The sequence below is a fragment of the Lagenorhynchus albirostris genome, chromosome 15 (genome assembly GCF_949774975.1).
Source record: "Lagenorhynchus albirostris chromosome 15, mLagAlb1.1, whole genome shotgun sequence".
NCBI lineage: Eukaryota > Metazoa > Chordata > Mammalia > Artiodactyla > Delphinidae > Lagenorhynchus > Lagenorhynchus albirostris.
In genome coordinates this window covers 79,828,720-79,850,581 of record NC_083109.1, presented here as the reverse complement: position 1 = coordinate 79,850,581, position 21,862 = coordinate 79,828,720, and the positions used below count along the sequence as shown (strand labels likewise).

The following is a 21,862-nucleotide window of genomic DNA, read 5'->3' as shown; positions in this document are numbered from 1 at the left end:
TCTCCACATCTGAACTCGGCTGGGAAGCGTCCCGGGCGGGCGGTCATCCTGCGGTGGCCTCTGAGCTGTCCTCACTGCCGAGGCCCCTCAAGCTGGGCAGGGTCCTTCCAGGCCACCAGGGCTCCCGCTGGACCGAGGACGCCAGCACCGGGCACTCCAGAAACTTCTGTAGGTCCTTGCACGGCCGTGCCGCTCGCAGCGCCGAGGCTCCCGTCTCCCCTCGGGCTCCGTCTCCGCCCTCTGCCTCCCCGGGACCCCTCTTCCTCCCTCCCTCAGTCGTGTTTCCATGCGCCAGGCCGTGACCCCACTGCTCCCCCAGACTTCTCCTTCTCTCTCCCATCTTCCATACTTGACAGTCTGTAGAGTCGCTTGGAATTTCCTGGCTTGGCGCGGGCTCAAAGCCTAAACTATGGACATAATGAAAAGCGGTGCATCAGACCAGCCGCCAGTTAAATAATGTTTGGGTTCTTGTCAGAATGTCACAGAGTACCCTGTCATTTTGTTTCAGCAACTTGTCCTTCTGAACGCGCAGTGCGCCTTATGGCATGCCAGCAGTAAAAATGTCACTTACAATAATTACTTTTTGGTGAAAATGCTTACTGACTTCCTACCTTCAAGCTGTTTTTTACACAGTGGGGAGATAATAAGAAATGACTTTATCCTGACTGCTCAAATGAACACTAAATGGAATTGGGGTTATTATTACTGCAGATAGAGGGCTGGGTACGGAGATTTAAACAGAGGATTGGGTAATCTGCAGAGAGATTTGTCTCTGAAAATTACGGCGGGCGTGGATTTTCAGTTGGAAGTGACGGCGGGCGTGGATTTTCAGTTGGAAATGACGGCGGGCGTGGATTTTCAGTTGGAAGTTACGGCGGGCGTGGATTTTCAGTTGGAAGTTACGGCGGGCGTGGATTTTCAGTTGGAAATGACGGCGGGCATGGATTTTCAGTTGGCTTCTATGAAAACCTAAGGCAGCTGTTGTTTGCCTGCTGTTTTTGGAATATAATATTTTTCGTAATCCTTTTATAGTTCCTGAAAGCTCTGTGTATTTCAGAGGGCCTTGAGTCACTATCTGTGTCTTACTAACCGGGCTACTCTTCTGCAAGATTCGAAGCCTTCCCCCCAAAATTCATCCACACAGATCACTTTTTAAATGTAACACCTTGCTATTGCCATCAGAATTGGATAGATGGTCTGTGTAGCTGGGCTCTTAAAGCGAATCGTGCATTTTCAGTTGCCCTAGTCCCGCAGGCTGCAGACTCTTTGAGAGCAAGGTCTCTAATTTCTCTTATCCTTGGGAATTTCCCTGGTGGTCCAGTGGTTAGGACGCGGCCCCTGGTTCAGTTCCTGGTCGGGGAACTAAGATCCCACAAACCATGAGGCACAGCCAAAAATAAAACAAAATAAAGCAAAACAAAAAATTTTGTCTTATCCCCACTGCTGAGCAGAGTGTACGACACAGAGCAGGTGCTCTAAAAGAGTTTGCTTGGGCGAGTGAATGAATGAATGAAGGCAGAGGCAGGCTGTTGTGATACCGCAGTGACTGGCCGGTGGGGGCTTTCCACTCCTGAGCTGGTCAGATCCTCGCTCCACCCACGTGGCCTGGGCCAAGTCACGATGCCCGTCGCAGCCTCGGTTTCCTCGCCTGGAGCGCGGGGTTTATATTTCCACCACGGGACTATCGTGAGGATCGAATGAACCAGCGTGTAAATGCCCTTAGCCCGCGGCTGCGTTCAGGCGGGTTGTAAAGGTGCTTCAGTTCCCTGCCCTCATCCTAGAGGTGGGTCGGCTTTGAGGGCCTCACCGTCGCATTTCTGAGGTCCGGGCACGTGGATACGTGCCTCAGCAGTGGCTGGCGCACAGTGAGTGTGCAAGAAACGTTTGCTTGAGCACTAGCTGCTGTTACAACAGGTCATAGGATAGGGTTTCTTTTATTTATTTATTTATTTATTTATAATTGGCTGTGTTGGGTCTTCATTGCCGAGTGCGGGCTTTCTCTAGTTGCGGCGAGTGGGTGTTACTCTTCATTGCGGTGCGCGGGCCTCTCATTCACTGCGGTGGCTTCTCTTGTTGCGGAGCATGGGCTCTAGGTGCACGGGCTCAGTAGTTGTGGCGCACGGACTTAGTTGCTCCTCGCACGTGGGATCTTCCCGGACCAGGGATCGAACCCGTGTCCCCTGCATTGGCAGGCGGATTCTTAGCCACTGTGCCACCAGGGAAGCCCCAAGAGTAAGGTTTCTTAACATCGTCTTCCCCTCACCCCAGGATGCTCCTGCTGCAGTGCATCCCCTCTCAGAACGGCACCCCACACACCCCATAGCCCAGGCCGCAACGTGGGACACACCCCCTCTTGCTCAGCCCTCTCCCTACATCCACCCAGCCCCCAGTCGTGTTTGACGCGATCTCCTAAATCCCTCCTGAACCTACATACTTCTCCCCACCCCACTGCCTGCCCTCCTCAGCCACCATCTGCTGTCCCCGGCGACCTCCTGGCCCCAGCCGTGCTGTCTGCAAGTTCATTCTCTGTACTGAAGCAACAGTGAACTCGTTTACTTTCTTACTCTTTGACGTTAGGCCTATGATATTTCACACATGAAATTACAGAATAACCCAGCGAATGCTGATCACCCAACTTTAGCCCTAACTAAAGGGCTAAACTGAATTGGTCATTATTCAATCCTGTTTCTGTTTTTTCTTTTTTTTTTTGCGGTACGCGGGCCTCTCACTGTTGTGGCCTCTCCCGCTGCGGAGCACAGGCTCCGGACGCGCAGGCTCAGCGGCCATGGCTCACGGGCCCAGCCGCTCCGCGGCACGTGGGATCTTCCCGGACCGGGGCACGAGCCCGTGTCCCCTGTATTGGCAGGCGGACTCTCAACCACTGCGCCACCAGGGAAGCCCAATCCTGTATTTTTAAGAAATAAAACATCAGCCTCTCCCTAGTCTCATTCCTCCTAGAAGTCAGCTACCGTCCGTCCTGAATGTGCACTTTGTCTTTCCTGGACGTGATTTTATACCCGCACTACGGGTCTAACTGCCACACACAGCACATGGCGCATGCAGGCTTTCGGCCTGTGCACCAATGTTGTCATCTGTTTCGTTCTGCGCCTTGCTTTGTGGGCTCACCATTACGCTTTCATGCTGGTCCACGTGGCTGTAGTCCTGACCCTCTTGCCGCTGTTTATAGCACGTGGTATATCGTATGAACGTGCCCTGGCTCCCGACTGCCCCAAAATTAAAACAGACACCTTAACCAATTCAAAGGCCCTGCACAGCCCAGCCCCTGGGGACCACCTCTCTTTGCCTCATATTCTTGCTACACTCAATTTTATTGATGACTGAAACCCACCAGGTGTCTGGAACAATCTATCTCCCTTCCTTGTCTCTGCTACTCCTCCCAACTTAGCTGGCTAATTCCTGTTCATGCCTGAAGTCCCCCGGAAATGTCACCCTCCCAGGAGGTCTCTGATCCCCAGGCCACATCAGCGTCCCCACCCCCCTGCTGTGTGCTGCGTTCACTGCCGTATTCCCACTGGCCTGACTCCACACACTTAGGGAATGAGTGAAAGAAGTATGGAATAATGCATCTTCACTCGTTCTTCCTGCTGGCGCTTTTGTCCTAAGTAAGTTGATAATGACAGGTAATTCACATACAGTAAAATTCACTCTGCCCGCATAGAAGCCTTCTGTGCATTTCAGTAATCAAGATATAGAGTAATTCCATCAGCCTCCCAAAATTCCCTCGTGCCCCTTTGTAGGCAACTCCTTCCCTTCATCCCTAGCAACACTAGGGATGTTTTCCTAAACTAGATCTGTTTTCCAAATCTAGATCTAGATTTCCAAAACTAGCTCTGTTTTCTGTCCCTGTAGTTTTACCTTTTCCAGAATGTCATCTAAATGGTATCACACAAGATGTAGCTGTTGAGTCTGTCACCAGCATCTCAGTCGTGCGCCAGGAACTATGGAAGAAACAGCAATAAATCGTGAGATTTACACTACGTGCAGGGGAGACCTTTTTTTTTTTTTTTTGGCCGCGTTGGGTCTTCATTGCTGCACGCGGGCTTTCTCTAGTTGTGGCGAGCGGGGGCTACTCTTCGTTGTGGTGCGTGGGCTTCTCATTGCCGTGGCTTCTCTTTGTTGCAGAGCACGGGCTCTAGGCACGTGGGCTTCAGTAGTTGTGGCACGCGGGCTCTAGAGCGCAGGCTCAGTAGTTGTGGCCCACGGGCTTAGCTGCTCCACGGCATGTGGGGTCTTCCGGGACCAGGGCTTGAACCCGTGTCCCCTGCATTGGCAGGCAGATTCTTAACCACTGTGCCACCAGGGAAGTCCCAGGGGGCCTTTATATAGACAAATATGTTCAATTTAGTAACTACTTTTTTTTTTAACATCGAAATCAGGTTTCCTTAGTGCTGACCACGTGGCAGGTTCGTTCCTCATTACAACCCTGTCTGCATTTTTCAGATGAGGAAACCGGGATGTTGCAGGAAGTTAGGAATCCTATTCAAGTTAGCACTGCCAGCTGGTAGAGGCAGCCCCTGTCCCCAGGCTCAGTGCCTTAGTGCCAAGCCCAGGGCTCCTCCTTTCTTTCTTGTTTAAATTATTTTTAGTTACACGGAAGAGCACAAAGCCTTGTTCTTTCAAAAAGTCTTGTTTTAATCAGAGGGCTCCATTTGCTAATTTTTGGAAAAGCAAATATTTCTTCTTCTCTGTTGACCATGTTTCTTGCTCTGTCAAGATGGTGAATCATACGGGCACCTGTCCTCCTGGCATCGAGGGGCCCGGTCCCCTCCCCAGGGGTCGATGGGAGCTGGTTGATGGGTCTGGTTTTGTGGTGCTTACTGGAAGTAGCTTTCTAGAGAATTGAATTACTTTCCAATATGATGTTCCGAGCCTGTGGATTCGTGGTGTGTCCAGCAAGGCCGCCCCAGAAACGTGGGCCCGATTCTGCTCTCGGTGACCTGAGACCACGGTGGCACCTGTGTGCACCTGTGTCTGTTGGTGAACAATTGTCACTCAGCCAGTACGGTTTAGACACAGACTCAGGGTGGAGGTGCAGATACCAGCCACCCAGTACGTTCCCAGGCCCAGTGGGGTGTTGATCTCGGTGGGGGGGCGGGGTTACCTTTGTCTGCAGTCACGGTTGGGAGCACAGAGGGACACGAGTAACGTGTGGCGAGCACCTCTGGTCGGTTCTCTCAGAGGGTTTTCCTGGCAAAAATGCGTGCGAGTGTCTTGCTGAGGATGCCTGGAAGAAAGAAACATGGCCTCCACTCGAGCTATTCAGGGCGCCCGCCTGCGCCGGTGCCCAGAACAAAACAGGGGTGGTGCTCGGGCAGCAGTGCCGGCCGGTATGTTCTCCAGGCAGCCATGATTCTGACCTTGCTGTGGGTTAAAGGACACAAACCTGAGAAGAAATCTGTTTATCATGTGGGGAATTCATGCCATCCTTGACAGTATACAGTGAGCAAGATAAATGATCTGCCAAATTGGTCCCTCGCCTGGGTGACTCAGGGCAAGTTCACAGTGCAATTCCATTGCTGCTTCACATTCAAAAATAACGTTTGCTGGGTTTTATATCCAGTTGTACGATGACCTGGAGGTGAGCCGAGAGGAGAAATCCGATTTGTAGGATTCAGCTTGCCTTAGGATTTATATGGACCATTTCTGCTGTTTACGTGTCTCTTTCACAGCTTCACAAACCAGTGTTTTTTGGGGGGTTTTTATTTTTAACCTGATTTTCCAGGTTGAGGACACAGCGTTATGTGATGGTGGAACTCTGTCCTGGTTTAGGGCGACAGATGGGTTTATCGGTTGAATTGCAGTTGTTTTATTGGGGATTTTCTCTTTCTAGGTATTTATACAAAATATCCCTTGTATCTGGAATACAGTTTCCATCCTCTTGAGTTGAGAATAGGTTGTCCTCCTGGATATCGTATGTCCATCGAAGGACACTCCAGTTATACGATCAGTTACAATTCAGTTGCTCCTTAGTTTTACATTTTCTTTAGTCAGGTCGCGGGTATTGGGGGTGGGGGGGCGCCCACGTGTGCTCACAGTCACTGCGTGGCCCGGCCTCACGAGCTGTCATCTCTCTGGAGCTGTAGAGCCCTGTGACAGCACCCGGCCTGGCCCCTCACACAGGGTGCTGTGGGATCTCCCCGTGTGCCGCGCCTGGTGGGAGCGGGGAGTGGGGGCAGAGACTGAACCCAGACTCTGGGCCAAAGGCAGGTAGGACCGCAGTGCTAGGTCACTTTGCATTTTCTCTATATTTGGAAATTAGGAAATGGCAAAAGCCCTTATTCCAGGCATCCCAAAACTAGAACGGATGTCGGGTTTTACGGGTAATGCTAACAGAGAGGCCCGAAGGGACCACTCAGCAACAGAGCACGGTGGCACTCCCTGCCGGGCACCTGCAACAAGACAGCTCCTTCTTAGGAAAGGAGAGCGTGGAGACCTGACTGCCCACGCTGGCCCCGTCTCTTCCGGTGTTGGTGACAGCATGGCATAGACAGAGAGCTAGGCTTTCAGAAGCACGTCCTGGGCTCTGGCAGAGAGCAGGGTGGGCACTCCTCTTCCATCGGTTCCCTCCAGGTAGGGCGCCATGGAGCCCTCCGGGATCACAGTGAGAACCGACCTGGGGTCCCAGCTCAGCACTAGGCGGCCGAGGACTTACGTCTCATCTTCAAGGGTCTTCATCGCTGTGGTGACCACGCATCGTAGGCAGCCCTCATTTAAAATACTGTGTCTATTCATTTTGTGCTGGAAATCACGGACAAAATAAGTATGCAAATTATAATCTAGCCAAGGTACTTCTGAATTATAGAATTAAGGGGTTCCATCGGAAGAAATCATGACAGTGATAGCACGTGACTAATAGGACGTATTTTTTAACAGAATGCCCTTTATTGAGCCTTCAGACCTTCTCTTTAAACCCTAGTTCTTCTTCTGTTGCTGTTTTTTATTTTTTAATACAGAAAATGAAAGGTTAATTCTCAGCCAAAAAACTAAGAAACAATTCATTTAAATCCATAGACCGCCATGCTGTCTCCTTCTTAAACAGACGTTTAATTAGTAATTCCTAGATCAGGAAAGTAGACGCACATGGTGAAAGGCAGCTGTTTTCAGCCTCGGTTTTCTGTGTGCTTTGATTACAGAAAGCACTCCAAAGACCTCTGCCAGCTGCAGCCCTGCACCCGAATCACCGATGAGCTCTAGCGAGTCAGTGAAGAGTTTGACGGAACTGGTCCAGCAGCCCTGTCCCCCCATTGAAACAAGTAAGGACGGCAAACCTCCGGAACCCAGCGACCCGCCCGCTTCAGACTCCCAGCCCACCACGCCACTGCCTCTCTCCGGACACTCGGCTCTCAGCATTCAAGAGCTGGTGGCCATGTCTCCAGAGCTGGACACCTACGGCATAACCAAGCGGGTCAAGGAGGTGCTGACCGACAACAACCTGGGTAGGTTCCCTCCCCCGCTGCCGGGTCAGGAGGTGGCAGGTCGTCTCCTGTCGGGAGTCATCAGGAGGAGAGAGTGGAAGGGGGGCCTCAGGCTAAGCCAGCCAGAGGGTTTAAACATTCACAGGCTGCCTGTAAGAACCTAAAACGCCCTACAGTTGTGAGCAATAAGGGTTCATGAGGGTGTTAGAGGTCTAAGGTCAGTCCCAGCCCAGCCCCGCCCCACCCCTGCACCCCAACCAGGACCTCTTGGAAGACAAGCATGCCGGCCGGAGCCAACTCAGGCCATACACTCTGACCACCGATGGGGGCGTGCCCAGTGGAGCTCTGAATCCTGGGGGAGGGGGTGGGGGTTGTGCAGGGCAGGGCAGAATCAGCTAAGCCCAGGAGCATCTGGATGGCGTCACGGGAGAGCCCGACAGGCAGGGTTCAGGTTTGCTGTGAAGGCAAATCTGTGATCTGAGGGGTGAAACTTTTCACACCAGGGACATGACCTCCTCCTCTTTGAGCAGAAGAGGCTGCATCGCAGCGTCACCCTGGATTTGGAGATGAGAGGCATCTTCACGGTTGCTCAGCTGGTCTTGGCTTCTCCGGGAAAGAAGATGCCTCCACTCCCAGGGTGTGTGAGAGGAGTAATAGCCACAAAGGGGGCCAAGTTACAGATGAGTTAGGCAGCTTGGTCAAGACTCAGTCATCCTCTTAACCTTTGACCTGGGATCTTGGGGGTGTTCATGGGTTAGTCTCTTAAAGTCATAGCAGGATGTGTGTGTGTGCACACATTTTTTTTTTTTTTTTTTTTTTTTTTTTTTTTTTGCGGTACGTGGGCCTCTCACTGTTGTGGCCTCTCCCGTTGCGGAGCACAGGCTCCGAACGCACAGGCTCAGCGGCCATGGCTCACGGGCCCAGCCGCTCCGCGGCATGTGGGATCTTCCCGGAGCGGGGCACGAACCCGTGTCCCCTGCATCGACAGGCGGACTCCCAACCACTGTGCCACCAGGGAAGCCCTGTGCACACATTTTAAAGGGTGAGGGCCAGTAGCTTTCTTCAGGCTCTCAAATATGTCTGGGACTCAAAAATGATTGAGAGCCACTGCTGTGAAACCTCTAAAAGTAATACAGATAATTTTCTAAGAATAATCTCTTGATTTCCGCCCCCCGCCCCATGCAACTGGGTGGGTCAAGCAAATAGTAACTAGCTGTTCATATATATCGCTTTCCTGAACATAACAAGCTCCTTGGAATGAAATGAGATTCACTTGCCAGGTTAGAATTAGGTGAAGTTTGTTGGAAACTACCGCAACGACAAAATGGTAAGGACCTAGGATGTGTTTATAGGTTAAACTGAGAGTGTAAAAAGCAGAGAGACCACAGGTTTACCAAAATCAGTAAATGTGTATCTCAGTTAAAATGACTGATATCAGAAAAACTTCACTTCTCAAATCCAAAGCTTTCCATACAGTACACTTTTGCTTAGAGTCCCGCTTCTCACGAGGCAGTGCTCTTGTAACTGCTGTGAGCGCAGCTGGGGGTGTTTCCCTCTCACAGATGGAGGACGTGAGCCGCGGGGGGAACAAGCCGGTCGTCCGCGGTCCCCCTGCACTAAGAGGCAGAGCCGGTGTCGTGATCCATAGGCTTTATGGTACCAGACACTGGCCTCTGATCCCGGTCTCCACTTCCACTAGCAGTCCTGTTCATTTAAGTCCTCCCGTCCAGGCCTTCAGGTTGTGCCTGGTTCTCATGCGTACCTTTAAAAGTGGTGGGGGCTTCCCTGGTGGCGCAGTGGTTGAGAGTCCACCTGCCGATGCAGGGGACACGGGTTCGTGCCCCAGTCCGGGAAGATCCCACGTGCCGCGGAGCGGCTGGGCCCGTGAGCCGTGGCCGCTGAGCCTGCGCGTCCAGAGCCTGTGCTCCGCAACGGGAGAGGCCACGACAGTGAGAGGCCCGCGTACCGCAAAAAAAAAAAAAAAAAAGTGGTGGCCGCTCTTCACCGGCAGCTGAATGGCTCTCAGAGAAGAGACATTTTCTTTCTAAGCCTCCGACGAACATTGCAGACCTAACGGCGCCGTGCTCTCCAGAGCGCAGTAGCCTCTGATCAGCCTGGGGAGCGGGCTGCCTGAACCGCGGGCTCAGACTTCAGAGTTGGAAATGGCCTGCTTTTCAGGAAAATAAAGCTGAGGAGCTCTTTCTTCTTCTCCTTCCTGCTGTGACCTTGGGTCAAGTGGCCTGTTTTCTCAGCAGGACCTGGTAACCTCACTAATCGTGAAGGGAGCCAGTGCAGACGGCCCTGTGGTTTGAGGCTGTAAAAGGAAGGTCTCCCCATGAGCTGCTCAACTTCCCGAGCTCGGATTTGGGATTAACCACCTCTGATAAAAGCCGCAGGTGTCCTCCAGGCCTCGGTTCATCCGAAACCCAGAGGCTTTTTTGAGAGAAACCTTGTGTGTAGCTAGAACACAAGAGTAATACTGACTCCATCACCAGTGGAGTCTGGTACCAGTCTGGTTGAGGAAGTGCTTCTACAAAGTGCTCACTCTGAGCCAGGACCCAGCTGATCAGACTGTGGGTCTCGAACCCCCATTTCTGATTTTAACCTGACACATGCTTCTTCCGCCAGATCTCTGGGTCTCAGCAGTGACATCACTCTTGGTTGCGTTCTCTCTCTAGGTCAGCGCTTGTTTGGGGAGACCATCCTAGGGCTCACCCAAGGCTCCGTCTCCGACCTCCTGGCTCGCCCAAAGCCCTGGCACAAGCTCAGTCTGAAGGGGCGGGAGCCCTTTGTCCGGATGCAGCTGTGGCTGAACGACCCCAACAACGTGGAGAAGCTGATGGACATGAAACGGATGGAAAAGAAAGGTAACTCCCTGCCGCCTGCCCCAGCCAATCGCTTTCTCATTTATAAACGCGCTGTTGCTTTTAAAGCCTTCACACCGAGCTGAGGAGGCACACTGATCCATGCCCAAGGGACTGTAAGGCAGGGTGAAGGATCTTCTGACGGTCATCCACCGATGAGGACCGAAAAGGACTGGGAAGATTTGTGGCTTTTTCTGCCCAGCAGCCTGAGCCCAAAGGCATTTAGCCCTGGGGGGGGCTGTGATCATTCCTCAGTCACCCTGGCGACCAGTGTACCTTTTTCTTCTTCAGGAGAATAAGGCCACTTGGTGGTGGCTCCTTTGTTGTCTTTTGTTTTGTTGGATGGGTGGGGTATTAAAACACTTCATCGCACGAGTACCACATGGCAGGGCTTCCACAAAGAGGTGGTTGAAAAATGCATTTGTAAATAAGAAGTCTCTGGTTCAGAGAAGTTCGCTGCCTCCTTGGAGGTCACCCAGCCCGGAGAACAGCAGAGCAAATTCCTGCCAGGACAGACCTCCCTCTTGCCGTTACGTTATAGTCTCTGGGGCTGTAGAGGATACGACCTCCTAGAGAGCTAAGAGCAGCTCTCTTCTCCAGACGCACCCTGAGCCCTCTCAAATGCTGAGCAGCGTTCTGCTGCAGGTTACGACACAGGAGAAACCCTGAGGGATTTCCTCGGTGGCAGGAAGTGACACCTGCTCCGTGTCCTGGTTTGCACTGCACGTGCCGCCCCTCGTCATTGAGTCCTCCCCTTGGAGGGGACAGTCCTGGGTCGCCTTTAATGCTGCGAGCTCACCTGGTGGCTGCTGAATCCCTTAGGTGTGGAAGAGTGGGCACCAGCTGCTGGTCTGGCCGTAGGCAGCTGTGACCGCCCCCCTTCCTCAGCTTCTGCAGGGGACCTCACCAAAGAGCGGGCATCACGACCACCCGCGTGACTGTGCGCGGCCCCACGGCCAGCGCGCCTGAGCCGGGGGCGGGTGGAGCCCAGGCTCGTACCCTCTGAGTTCACCAGGGGCGTGTGCTGCTCACCTCCAGCCGGGCACCACCGTCCTCACCCAACCGGGGAGCGGGCTGGGCTCCTAGGGGGAGGGAGAGTCTCTGCTCTAGAGACTTCTAGTTTCAGAGTGCCTCCTATTTGCAGACACTGTGCTGAGACTTCACTCAGCCCACAAAACTCCATCCGGTAGAGATGTTATTATCCAGGGAAAACGGGGCTCTGGCATCACGAAACTTACCTGACTTCAAGCTGGCCTAAGCAGGAATCTAAACGTGGGCTGTTAGGCTTCACAGCCAGAGCTCTCAGATATGCATGTGTTCTGCTGCCCTGGGCCGAGTGCCTGCCACGCCGGGACCACGTGCCCAGGCAGCGGCTGCCACGCCAGCCGGGGCCCTCCGGGGGGCTCCTGCCCTGCCCGCCCTCAGGCTGCAGACCAAGGCTCTGACACAGGCCGCAGCCGTGGGCAGCTCCAGGCAGCTGCCGGCAGTGCTGCAGGCTCCAGAGGCCTGGTGCCACGTCTCACACACACACACACACACACACACACACACGCAAAACTTTGTGACTTTTTATCATGGGAAACTTCAGACATAAGCAGAGAGAATGGTATCATGAACCAGTACGTCCATCACACTTTGAACAAGAGCCCCAAGCAGCTCTGGAGCTGCTGCTCTGTCGGAAGGCATCCCTCCCGAAGCCGCCTCCTGTGCTCGGGCCCTGGCCGGACCACTCCCTGCTGTGCTTCTCCTGGGCCAGCAGGAAAGGACCTCAGCCTCCACAGATAGATCTCTGGGGGCTTCCTAGGCCTCCACTCCCTCCTGCACAGGCTCTGGGCGCCATCTTGTGTCACAGAAGAGTTACTGTCTCACTGGGGCCCAGGCCCCTCCTCGCATCCCAAAGTCCCTGAGCAGCTGCAGGCCCCCTGTCAACTCTCACTGGTAGGGATGCTCATAACCAGCCCCCGCGGGAGGCCGAGGCATCTGACCCCTCAGACACAACAGCGGGTGACCCAGGGCACAGCACTTCCTGTGATTTCCATAGACGATCGGTCACCCGCCCAGCGCGAGGGGGCTGGCTGGACAGACCAGGCTCATTTCTTTGTAGCCTCTTGACTCTTCACCACATTCATTTTAGGGGGAGAAGATCATCTTCTCAATTCTGTCTGAGTTCTAATCATAAAATGGCATGTTAAGTAACTCCCTAGCCTAAGTTGCTGCATCTGTAAAATGGACGTAATGCTTTTTCCGGTTGTAAGGATTAGAATGTACCTAGTATAACAACCAGCACATATAAGCGCTCACTAAATGAGAGTTATTAAAATAATTTGTATCCCTTTAAACTAGATGAAAATAAGCTTTGCCCCCCAGTCTAGCCTACGTTAAAAATTCCGCAGCAGGCAATGCAGACTGTAGGATTCCCACGTGTGCTGCACTTCCTCCTCTTCCGTAAAGCTTTTGCTGCTTCTCCCTTTAGCGCAAATCTTTTATTGTTCTCCTTTCTTTCGTTCTTGTAAATCTCTTTCTCTACCCTAGTCCGCCCTCTGCTTTCTGTTCCCTTCACGAGATAGCCCTGAACCTACCTGTTCACACAGTTGCAAGCACGTGGAGACACACACACGCAGCCTCAGCTAGCTCGGGGGCTGGGCTCCCCTCCCCGGAGGCTACAGGTGGACCCTGATAGTCTTCTGTGACATTTGAGACCCACATGTCAGTGCTGCTGAAGTGTGTCTCCCTGACTTCCCTCGGCTCCCATGGACACAGCCCCGGGCCCCGCTCCCGTGCCGTGGCGGGGCAGGGCGGAGGCGGGGAGCGGGGCTGGCCACCATCTGGCCGCACAGGGCAGGCAGTGCTTCCCAGAACAGACTTAGGTCAACCTCAGTTCTGTCACTCACTAGCCGTGTGACCTCAGGTGAATCACTGAACCTCTTAGGCTTCAGTTTTTCCGCCTGTAAGTAGGAATGATACCGGTCTGTCTCCCGTAGGGTAACTGTGAGAACTAGATGACCAATGTCCTGCTGCTGACACATACCGCTCTTATTACTCCGTGCCGTTGGAGTTAAATAGCACTGTTTCTCAACTTTCATCAGTTGTAAGAAGTTTTAAGGAATTTTCAGACCGTATTCCAAATTAGCTCACTAGAATGACCTCTATGGATTATTCGTTTGCTCAAGGAGTCCAAATGGTTTTTAAGTTGAAGCGTAGCTGGTGATTAACGACACGTAACAACAGAAAGGAGCAGACGAAGCACACGTAGCACTGGTAGAGCAAATATCTCCCAGGAGTCACCCCCCATTTCCCTCGCAGCCCACTCAGCACATCCCCAGGTGACAGTCGCCCCTGAGTCCCTGAGCCTCGTCTCAGCCCGCTGCCCACCGCTCCTAACCCTTATTCCACAGTAAAAAGACACGTGAACAGCACACGTCCTCCCCTCGCGCCAGCCGCTCTGCCCTCCAGGCCACTCATTTCCTGACCTCTGAGCCCTGCTCTGGCCGCTCCTCCACTCCTGGGTTAGGAGCCTCCTCCAAGCTCGGTCCAGCAGGTTTTCTCGAAGGCCCTTCCCACCTCCATCCGCCGACCTCCTGCTCGCTATCTACGTTTTCTCAAGACTGTGGCCCCTGGATCAGCGCCTCCCTCCACGCCCATGTCCTGCCTCATCCAGGGGAATTTTAAGACCCATCTGACCTGTGCAGCACCCAGGCCTCAAGTTCTTTGACCTCCTCAACCCCTGATTCCCCAAATTGCATCCTCGCCCACAACTACTCTACCTCTCGAAGCCTGAGTTCAGGTGCCCCGTCACTGACCACATTCCACTGTCCGTCCACCTTTCCACGTTTCTCCGTTCATCCCACCTGACCCCAGATGGCCTCCAGAGCCTGGATATCCCCTCCCAGGCTTTCCCCCAGCAGCTTGCCCTCTGCTGCCCTTCTCTCCTTCCCCAGAACACCACCCCCCGCCCTGATCCCCACTTTGGTACTCTCTGGCCATGATACTCTATCGCACACCTTTTCATTCCTCATCCCCCTGCAAATCCCAGCCTTGAGTTAGCGCCCTGCCCGTCTTCTTCACCCAACCTCCTTGGCGTCTGGGACCTACACGGGTCAGTGCCGCCTCAGATTTGTATCTCCGGTTTCAGTAGGGTCCTCTGCTTCTCCCCACCCCCGCCATCACCCCCTCCATCCCCACCACCATTTCTCACCGACCTGTCTCAAGACTCCATTTCCATCTCTTCAGATCACCTCTCCTCCTGCCTTCCTACTTCATAAAGAAAACCAAGGCCGTCAACTCTCCCCACCTCAGTCCCTATAAATGTGTCTGTATGTCCCCGCCTCCTGCTCCTGTATTCAGGACCCACCTCATGCGCCTCCGGTGGCCGTCTCCTCCCTCACCTGTAGCCCCAGCTCTCTCTGTCTTCTCCCCCATCAGCTTGGAAACATCAGCTCTCTCTCATCTTTAAAGGGCCACCCTCGACCTGGGACTTCACTTCTAGAAGCCATCCTGTCTCTCACTTTTCTTTTACAGTTAGGCTTCTTACAATAGTAACTCCTGCCCACTACCTCCACTTTCTCACCTCCTGTTCACTATTAAGTCCACTGCAGTCTGGCTTCTGCTCCCACAGCTCCGCTGTATCTGCTCACCGAGGCCTCCAGTTACCTCCTAATGTCTAAGCACCCAGGACATCCTGGGTGCTTGTTGGACCTTCCTTTCTGCAGCACTGACACAGGGACCCTCACTGCTCGCTCATCCCTTCCTCACACCGCTGTCTCCTGGTTTGCCTCCCGTCTCTGTATCCTTCACGGCTCCTGCTTCCTGGGGTACCCTCTGCATGTGGGGCTTTTCCAGGATTCCATTCTCGGCCTTGCTCTTTTTCATCAAGGTCGCTGACTTAACTACAAGTTCTGTTCTAGTGGTTCCAAGTTCCTCTCTCTAGCCCGGACCATTCTTCTGAGCTTAACACCTGTCTTTCCAACTGCCTACAGAACATCTCGACGTGGGTGACCCAGAGACCCCTCAAACTCCACGTTTCCAAGACGAACCATCATCTTCTCCCTTTAATCTGCTCCTTCTGTGATACCCAGCCCAGTGACACCAGCACGCACCTCACCTCCCACACCTGAGCCCAGGGGGCCGTCCTCAGCGCCGCTCACTCTGGTCCCTCGCCGAGTCAGCCACCACGTCCTGTCAGTCCCACCCCTCACAGCTCCGCCATCTGTCTGCTTTTCTCCGGCCCCATCACCACTGCCTTGGTGCAAATCTTTATTCTTCTTTCCTCCCGACTGGGCTCCTTCCTTCCAGTCCTTCCCACTCCACCCTCCGAGCTGTCGCCAAGGCAGCCTTTAAGAAACAGAGAGCTGATCACATCATTCGCCTCATTAAAATCTTTTCGTCTCTTCCCACTGCTTTCTAGGTAATGTCCAAACTTGTGGCCTACCCTGGCCGCCCATCTCTCCACCTTTAGGTCCAACAACTCCACCACACCCCACACCCCATGTGCACGCGCGTGCGCGCACGCGCGCGCACACACACACACACACACACACACACACACACACACACACACACACACACACACACACACACACACACACACACACACACACACACCCCCCACACTTTGACCGTGCTGTTTCGTGCCTCTGTGTGTGTCTTTGCACACACCATTCCCGCTTTCTGGAGCAGCCTCCTACCATCTTCACTTCGCTGCCTAGTTTTTCTAGTTAATCCCTTTGTCCTTCAGGATTCAGTTTATAATCACCATGTCTCCCAGGAAGCCTCCCCGGCCCCCTCCCCAGGCTGAGCTGAGTACTCTCCCTCAGCGCCCACCTCCGTGGCGCCCCACGCTTGCCTCCCTTATCACACCTGACCGGGGTCACCTATCTGTGTACTCCTCTGTGTCCCCACTAAACCATGGGTCACGCAGGGACAGACGGGGACCTCACGTCACGACAGAGCGGGTCCTCGATGAGTGTGTGTTCGGTTTCAGAATGGTTCTAGCCCAGGTGTTTCGAGATGCTCTCAGAAGAGCAGGGAGCTGCCACAGTCCACACAGCAGTGTCTGGGAGTGGAGGGCGGAGGGCGTACCGCGTAGTGGTGGGCCGGGGCCAGGGCGGGTCTCCCCGCTGGGCCTGCCCCTCAGTCTGCCTCCTCTCCCCCCCTCAGCCTACATGAAGCGGCGGCACAGCTCGGTCAGCGACAGCCAGCCCTGCGAGCCCCCCTCCACTGGCATCGACTACAGCCAGGGCGCCAGCCCCCAGCCCCAGCACCAGCTGAAGAAACCCCGAGTGGTGCTGGCTCCCGAGGAGAAGGAAGCTCTGAAACGAGCGTATCAGCAAAAGCCATACCCGTCACCAAAAACCATCGAGGAACTCGCCACCCAGCTCAACTTGAAAACCAGCACCGTCATCAACTGGTTCCACAATTACAGGTACGGCCCTGCTCTCACCCAGTAGGTCAGCTACAGCTTAGAGGACACGCGTTCAGCCAGTAAGTCAGCTGCAGCTTAGAGGACACGCGTTCAGCCCTCGGGAAGAGGCTGACGGGCACTGCAGACACTGGCTGATCACCGTGCACAGGGACGACGTTCTGGGGACTCATAACTTGGTGCTTGGTCAGTTAATTGGCTTCTTATTCGTATTGGCGTTTTAAACCCCAAAGACGTAGGGTCATATGGTTAGAGACCAGAACAAAAATCTCTCAGGGCTATCATTTAAAAAGGGAGAGTGTAGTCATTCATGGTTCCACAGTAGTGACCGTGTATTTGGTGATTTTTTTAACGCTTTCTCAGGGTCTTTTACAGTATTGTTTTCCAAATTAGTTTGATTAGTTTTGTAATTAAATCAATTAGGTAGTGTAAGACCCTTTCTTCTGGGAAGGTCATGAGTTAATGAAGATTTATTGAGCATCTACTAGGTCTACAGACACTGAGCTATGTGTTGTAACCAGCACTGTATCACTTGATCCTCACAACTGTGTAAGAGATATAGTTTTTTCCACGTTTTATAGATGAAAACATAAAGCGCAGAGGGGTTAAATAACTTACCTGAGCAGGGAAGGGCCCAGTGCTCTCCTCTAGAACAAAGGACTGGGGTAAAGTGTTTGGATTAGATAACGGAGATCCGCTGACAGATAATGAATTGGCGATCACTGCTAAAACCAAGACTCCCTACTGCTAGAAACCAAGAACTCTCAGTGGCCTGATGGAAATTCCTGCCTGTTTAATGCCTTGTATGCGGCCATCTCGATCGCTAGTTCCCATCAAGACATCATTTTCCCTAGGGCTCAGCAGAACTGGGGTAGGTGCTCCTGGTTATACCAAGGCGACAAGTACACATGTATAACCAGTGCAGGCGGAGCCCTCATGGTTCGTCACCTGAAGTAAGTGGCAGGTAACAGAAGATCACAGACAGTCAGGGGCTAGAGGGAGGAGTTGTGTCTCAAACTGGGGCCTGCCTCATCGGATAGGCTCTGCTGGAGCTTCTGACAGGGCACAACTGTTCCCAGGTTCTGAACAAATTGGAAAATTTTTAACTATTAGATGGGAGCCAAAATAATACCTTTATTGCTGATGAAGGCCACGTTAGCAGATGTAGCTTAGTGTGAGAGCCAAACAGCCTTGCTCCCTGACCCTGAAAACCAGGCCAGTTTATCCGTCACGGCACCACTGGCCCCCGCAGGCCTCCCCGTGTGTAGGCTGGCTCCCAAGAAGACAAAGTACATGAGCTGAGCACGGCTAGCTTATTCATCCTAAACTTACCAATCAGATGAAAACAGAGGCAGAGTAAGGTCAGCAGTTACAATAACGGAGAGCTCCCTCTGCACGGAAGGAAACCTCCAAAGTAGTAAACTAAAGTGCAGTGAAGGCTAGTGAATGGAAACGTGGGCAGAAGCTCACCCGAGCCTCTCCTTGCCAGGCGTCCTTTCACTTTCTAGACACAAAGGTGCGTTTGAATGTGTACTTTTGAGTCTTCTGCGAGTTATGTCCATTTTAATGCAAGAATCATAACCCTGGACAGGGGTGCCGGGAGCTGTAGATGGCTGAGTATCTGGGTAAAGGTGCTACCAGTCGCACAAAACATCTCCAAAGCCATTTCCCCCGGCCCTGCTGGGGCCACCTTTTTTTTTTTTCCAGATCCCCCTACAGGCCTCAGTCGAGTGGCAGTCACTGCCTCCTGGCCAGGGCACGCGCTCTCCACGTTTCCCAGCTGGCCTCCTGACCACCACAGTAATGCCAGCTGGTCATTGTGGAGATGCCTCGCTTGAGCATTTAAGCAAGTTCAACTATAAAGAGAGAAGGGGGAGATGGGAGGAATAGCAGTAGAACCTCAAAAGCTAGCCATGAGCTCAGGTCCGGACCTAGAGTAGGTGGATGCGCAATAAATGCTTTCTGTCAAACATACTCCACAACAAAGCAGGCTGGTAAGTCAAGTGGCACAACCGAGGGCAGAGGTGAGTTTCACCTGCAGAGATCTGGATGGAATATCCTGGAAGAGGTATGATATGGCAGAGTCTTGAAAGAAGAACTGAACTAGAGAAGAATTTTATAAGCCACAAAATAGGCTGGATGAGAAGCGACACCAGGTCATTCAGAACTGGCATAAAGCCCAAAGAATTGCAGTCCCTTGCCTAAGGTCACCCAAAGGAAGAGTGCAGAGCAGAGATTCCAGCTGAGCGAGCACTCTCTCCGTGGCTTTAGCTCTTCCGCTTAAATGCTTAGACTAGACCCGCTTACCTGGTACATCCCTCAGAGATTCACACGAGGACGAGCGCACAGTAGCACTCAGCACACATGCGCTGAACGCGTTTTAATTCCTAAGCGAGAGGGCAGTTTCTTAGGTTCTTTCCACAGGAGTTAAACAGAAGTTGACTTATTTTTTACTGCGCCACTGGAACCCTTCGTAATGTTTGGGGTCGATTTTTGCCCCCATCAAAAAAATAAAATAAAACTTTACTTCCTCTTATCCTTTCACCCTAAGGAACTTAGAAGTACTCTAGGGTGACCATTTACCCAGGAATTTCAGAGCAACACAGCACAGGACACCTGGTCTCCTGCAGAAGAACAGGTCCATTAGAAGAAACTCTTCCAAGCCCTAAAAGCCATGGCGTCCTGTCAGCCTTGCATGACGTGTGTCTGAAAAGCAGATTTGTTTCTGGGACCTGATCTTTCTAGACCAGAAGATAATCCTCCTCAGGGACATGGAGACAAATCTAGGCTAAGAAGGATGACGTCTCGTATCTGCTGAGCATATAACATGTGCCAGGCACCAGGCCAAGAGCTTTGTAGATGTTATCTCATCACTTCCTCTGATCAGCAGTCGAATTCAGTGCTTGCTGCCAGCCCCGTTCTACAGAGAAAGGTTATTATACACGTTAGCCGAGCCAGCGAGGGTGGCAGCCTGGATCCCAGGCCCTGGGCATGAAGTTGTCCCTTTCCTCCCTCAGCCCTTCTGTCTCAGCCTCAGTGCTTACAACGGGGACTTTGTCGTTGAAAAGGCAGCTAGATGGTAAGAACAGAAGAATAGTTCCTTTTTTTTTCTTTTACTTTTTTTTTTTTTTTTTTTGGTCTACTTTGTGTCCTGTAGTATACATCAATATTTAATTGTAACATCTCTGCAGGGAAGACACTATTCTCCATATTTTTCTGCTAAGGAAACTGAAGCTCATAAAGGTTAAGGAACTTGCCCAAGTTGCCCGGCTAGGGAGTGACAAGCCAGATTTCAAACCCAGGTTTTGCCTGGTTCCAAAAGGCCTGTTCCCCAAGCCGGGCCAGGCTGCCCCTGAGACTCAGAGTTAGTCCAGGGTGGGCCTGTGGCCTGGATGGGACCAAACCCTCAGCTGCCCGGCTAGCCTCCCACCTCCGCAACCAGGGTGGAATGGGCATTTCTGGCTGCCAAAGGGCATAAAAGCCAGTAAAGAGCAGGTTCGCCCTCCCAGCAAAGTGCCCAGGAACCCGTTTATGGGAGCTGCCATTTCACGGGCTCCCAAGGGCACCCAAGGGAAGGAGAAAAGTCTTCCGTTATCCCTGGGAACTTCTGGGGGGCCTCAGGATCTCACCCGGGTAGCTCTGGCTCAGGAATCATCTTCAGGACAAGGGTCAGAGCTCACCCTATGCGTGGAGCAAAGAACTATGTAGCAGATAACCGTGACCAGAGTTCTGATATACTGGACTCAACTACAGCCGGATTCTCCCTGGCCCCAGCCTCCCTACGTCCAGCACAGGAGCTGGCATATCGTGGGTTCTCAAAAAATGTTACCTTTATTGAGTTATAGGCACCGTATAAAATATCTTCGTGTATGCCTAACCCCAGGGCTTTCTGCAGGCCCAGTCTCTGCAGGACACTGGGCTTGGTGCTCATTTCCCTGAAGATGCTTTGCCACGGACAGTTGGCTCACGATCAGAGGCTCTTTCAGCTCTTTGGAAGAAACACCTAGGGAGACTTCTGATTGAGCCCAGTACTGTGAGCGTGATGGGAAGAGAAATTCCAACACAAGACAAAACAGACTTAACAACAGCCCTTTCATCACGTCACAAAGGCTCCAAAACAGGGAAGGCCAGGCCGTCCCTGGTGGCGCAGCGGTTGGGAGTCCACCTGCCGATGCAGGGGACGCGGGTTCGTGCCCCGGTCCGGGAGGATCCCACATGCCGCAGAGCGGCTGGGCCTGTGAACCATGGCCGCTGAGCCTGCCCGTCCGGAGCCTGTGCTCCGCAGCCGGAGAGGCCACAACAGTGAGAGGCCCGCGTACCGCAAAAAAAAAAAACAGGGAAGGCCAGGGCCCTTGTGTAGCTGTTTCCTCCAGACCCCACAAAACAGTGAAGCACACTTTCCACCGTAGGCTGAACTCAGCTTGATTAAAACATGCTTGGTGCGTTGGAGCACGTTATTTGGTCTCCTTCCTGCTTGATCAGAAATGACCCTTTCCTGGTTTTCTTTTAGACGAGGGAGTTAGTTGAAATACATAATTTGTCAGAATCCCGCCTCAGCCTTGACCAGAGGCCCTGCCTGGCCCGTGGCTCAGAGCGGGACACTGAAGATTTTCACTTTGGGCGCCGTCTAGTAATTGGTTCTCTGTCACAAAGTCCAGATGAGGAAGCAGTGGTTATCATTCATGCTCTCCTTCCACATATGAATTCAGTCGCCCTTGATCACTGTACACCAAGCACCATGCTAGCCTGGGGTGTGCTAAGAATGGGACCTCGCCATTCCCAGCCTGGTTGGAGGTCGACTGGCCCGGAGGTGGAGGAACCGTGCCATTAAATAAGTAACGCTGGCGCTCCATCCTTGTGAAGAGGGGACTGGCGTGCCAGCCAAGGGACAGGTTACGCAGAGGCACCGAGTTTCGGAAACCGCGGGGTCTTTGCTGGCTCCTGGCTGGGAAGGGCGGGGCGGCTTTAAAGAGGGGCCGCCCAGGAGCGGGCCCTGCTCTGCTCTGGGGCCCACAGGGGCCTCAGTGGCTGTTCGGCGGGTGGGAGCGTGAGATGCGGTGCGGTGGATGGAGAGAGGGCGTCGGGGCGGAGATGGCAGGAGGCTCAGGCCGCAAGGGAAGGGGCGCAGAGCGCCCGTGCGCGGC

General features: G+C 53.1%; 1 protein-coding gene across 6 annotated transcripts in view; it reads left to right on the top strand.

The window, feature by feature from the left end:
- CUX1 (cut like homeobox 1) overlaps positions 1 to 21,862 on the top strand; it is a 375,241-nt gene that overhangs the window by 326,425 nt on the left and 26,954 nt on the right. For 3 of the 6 annotated variants that reach the window (XM_060125027.1, XM_060125026.1, XM_060125025.1), the window contains exons 21-23: positions 7,155 to 7,457; positions 10,115 to 10,303; positions 16,457 to 16,721. The exons of the other annotated variants lie outside the window; for them this stretch is intronic. In XM_060125027.1, coding sequence (XP_059981010.1) covers positions 7,155 to 7,457; positions 10,115 to 10,303; positions 16,457 to 16,721 — 757 coding nt within the window. The remainder of the gene's footprint in view (positions 1 to 7,154; positions 7,458 to 10,114; positions 10,304 to 16,456; positions 16,722 to 21,862) is intronic. 6 annotated transcript variants of the gene reach the window in all.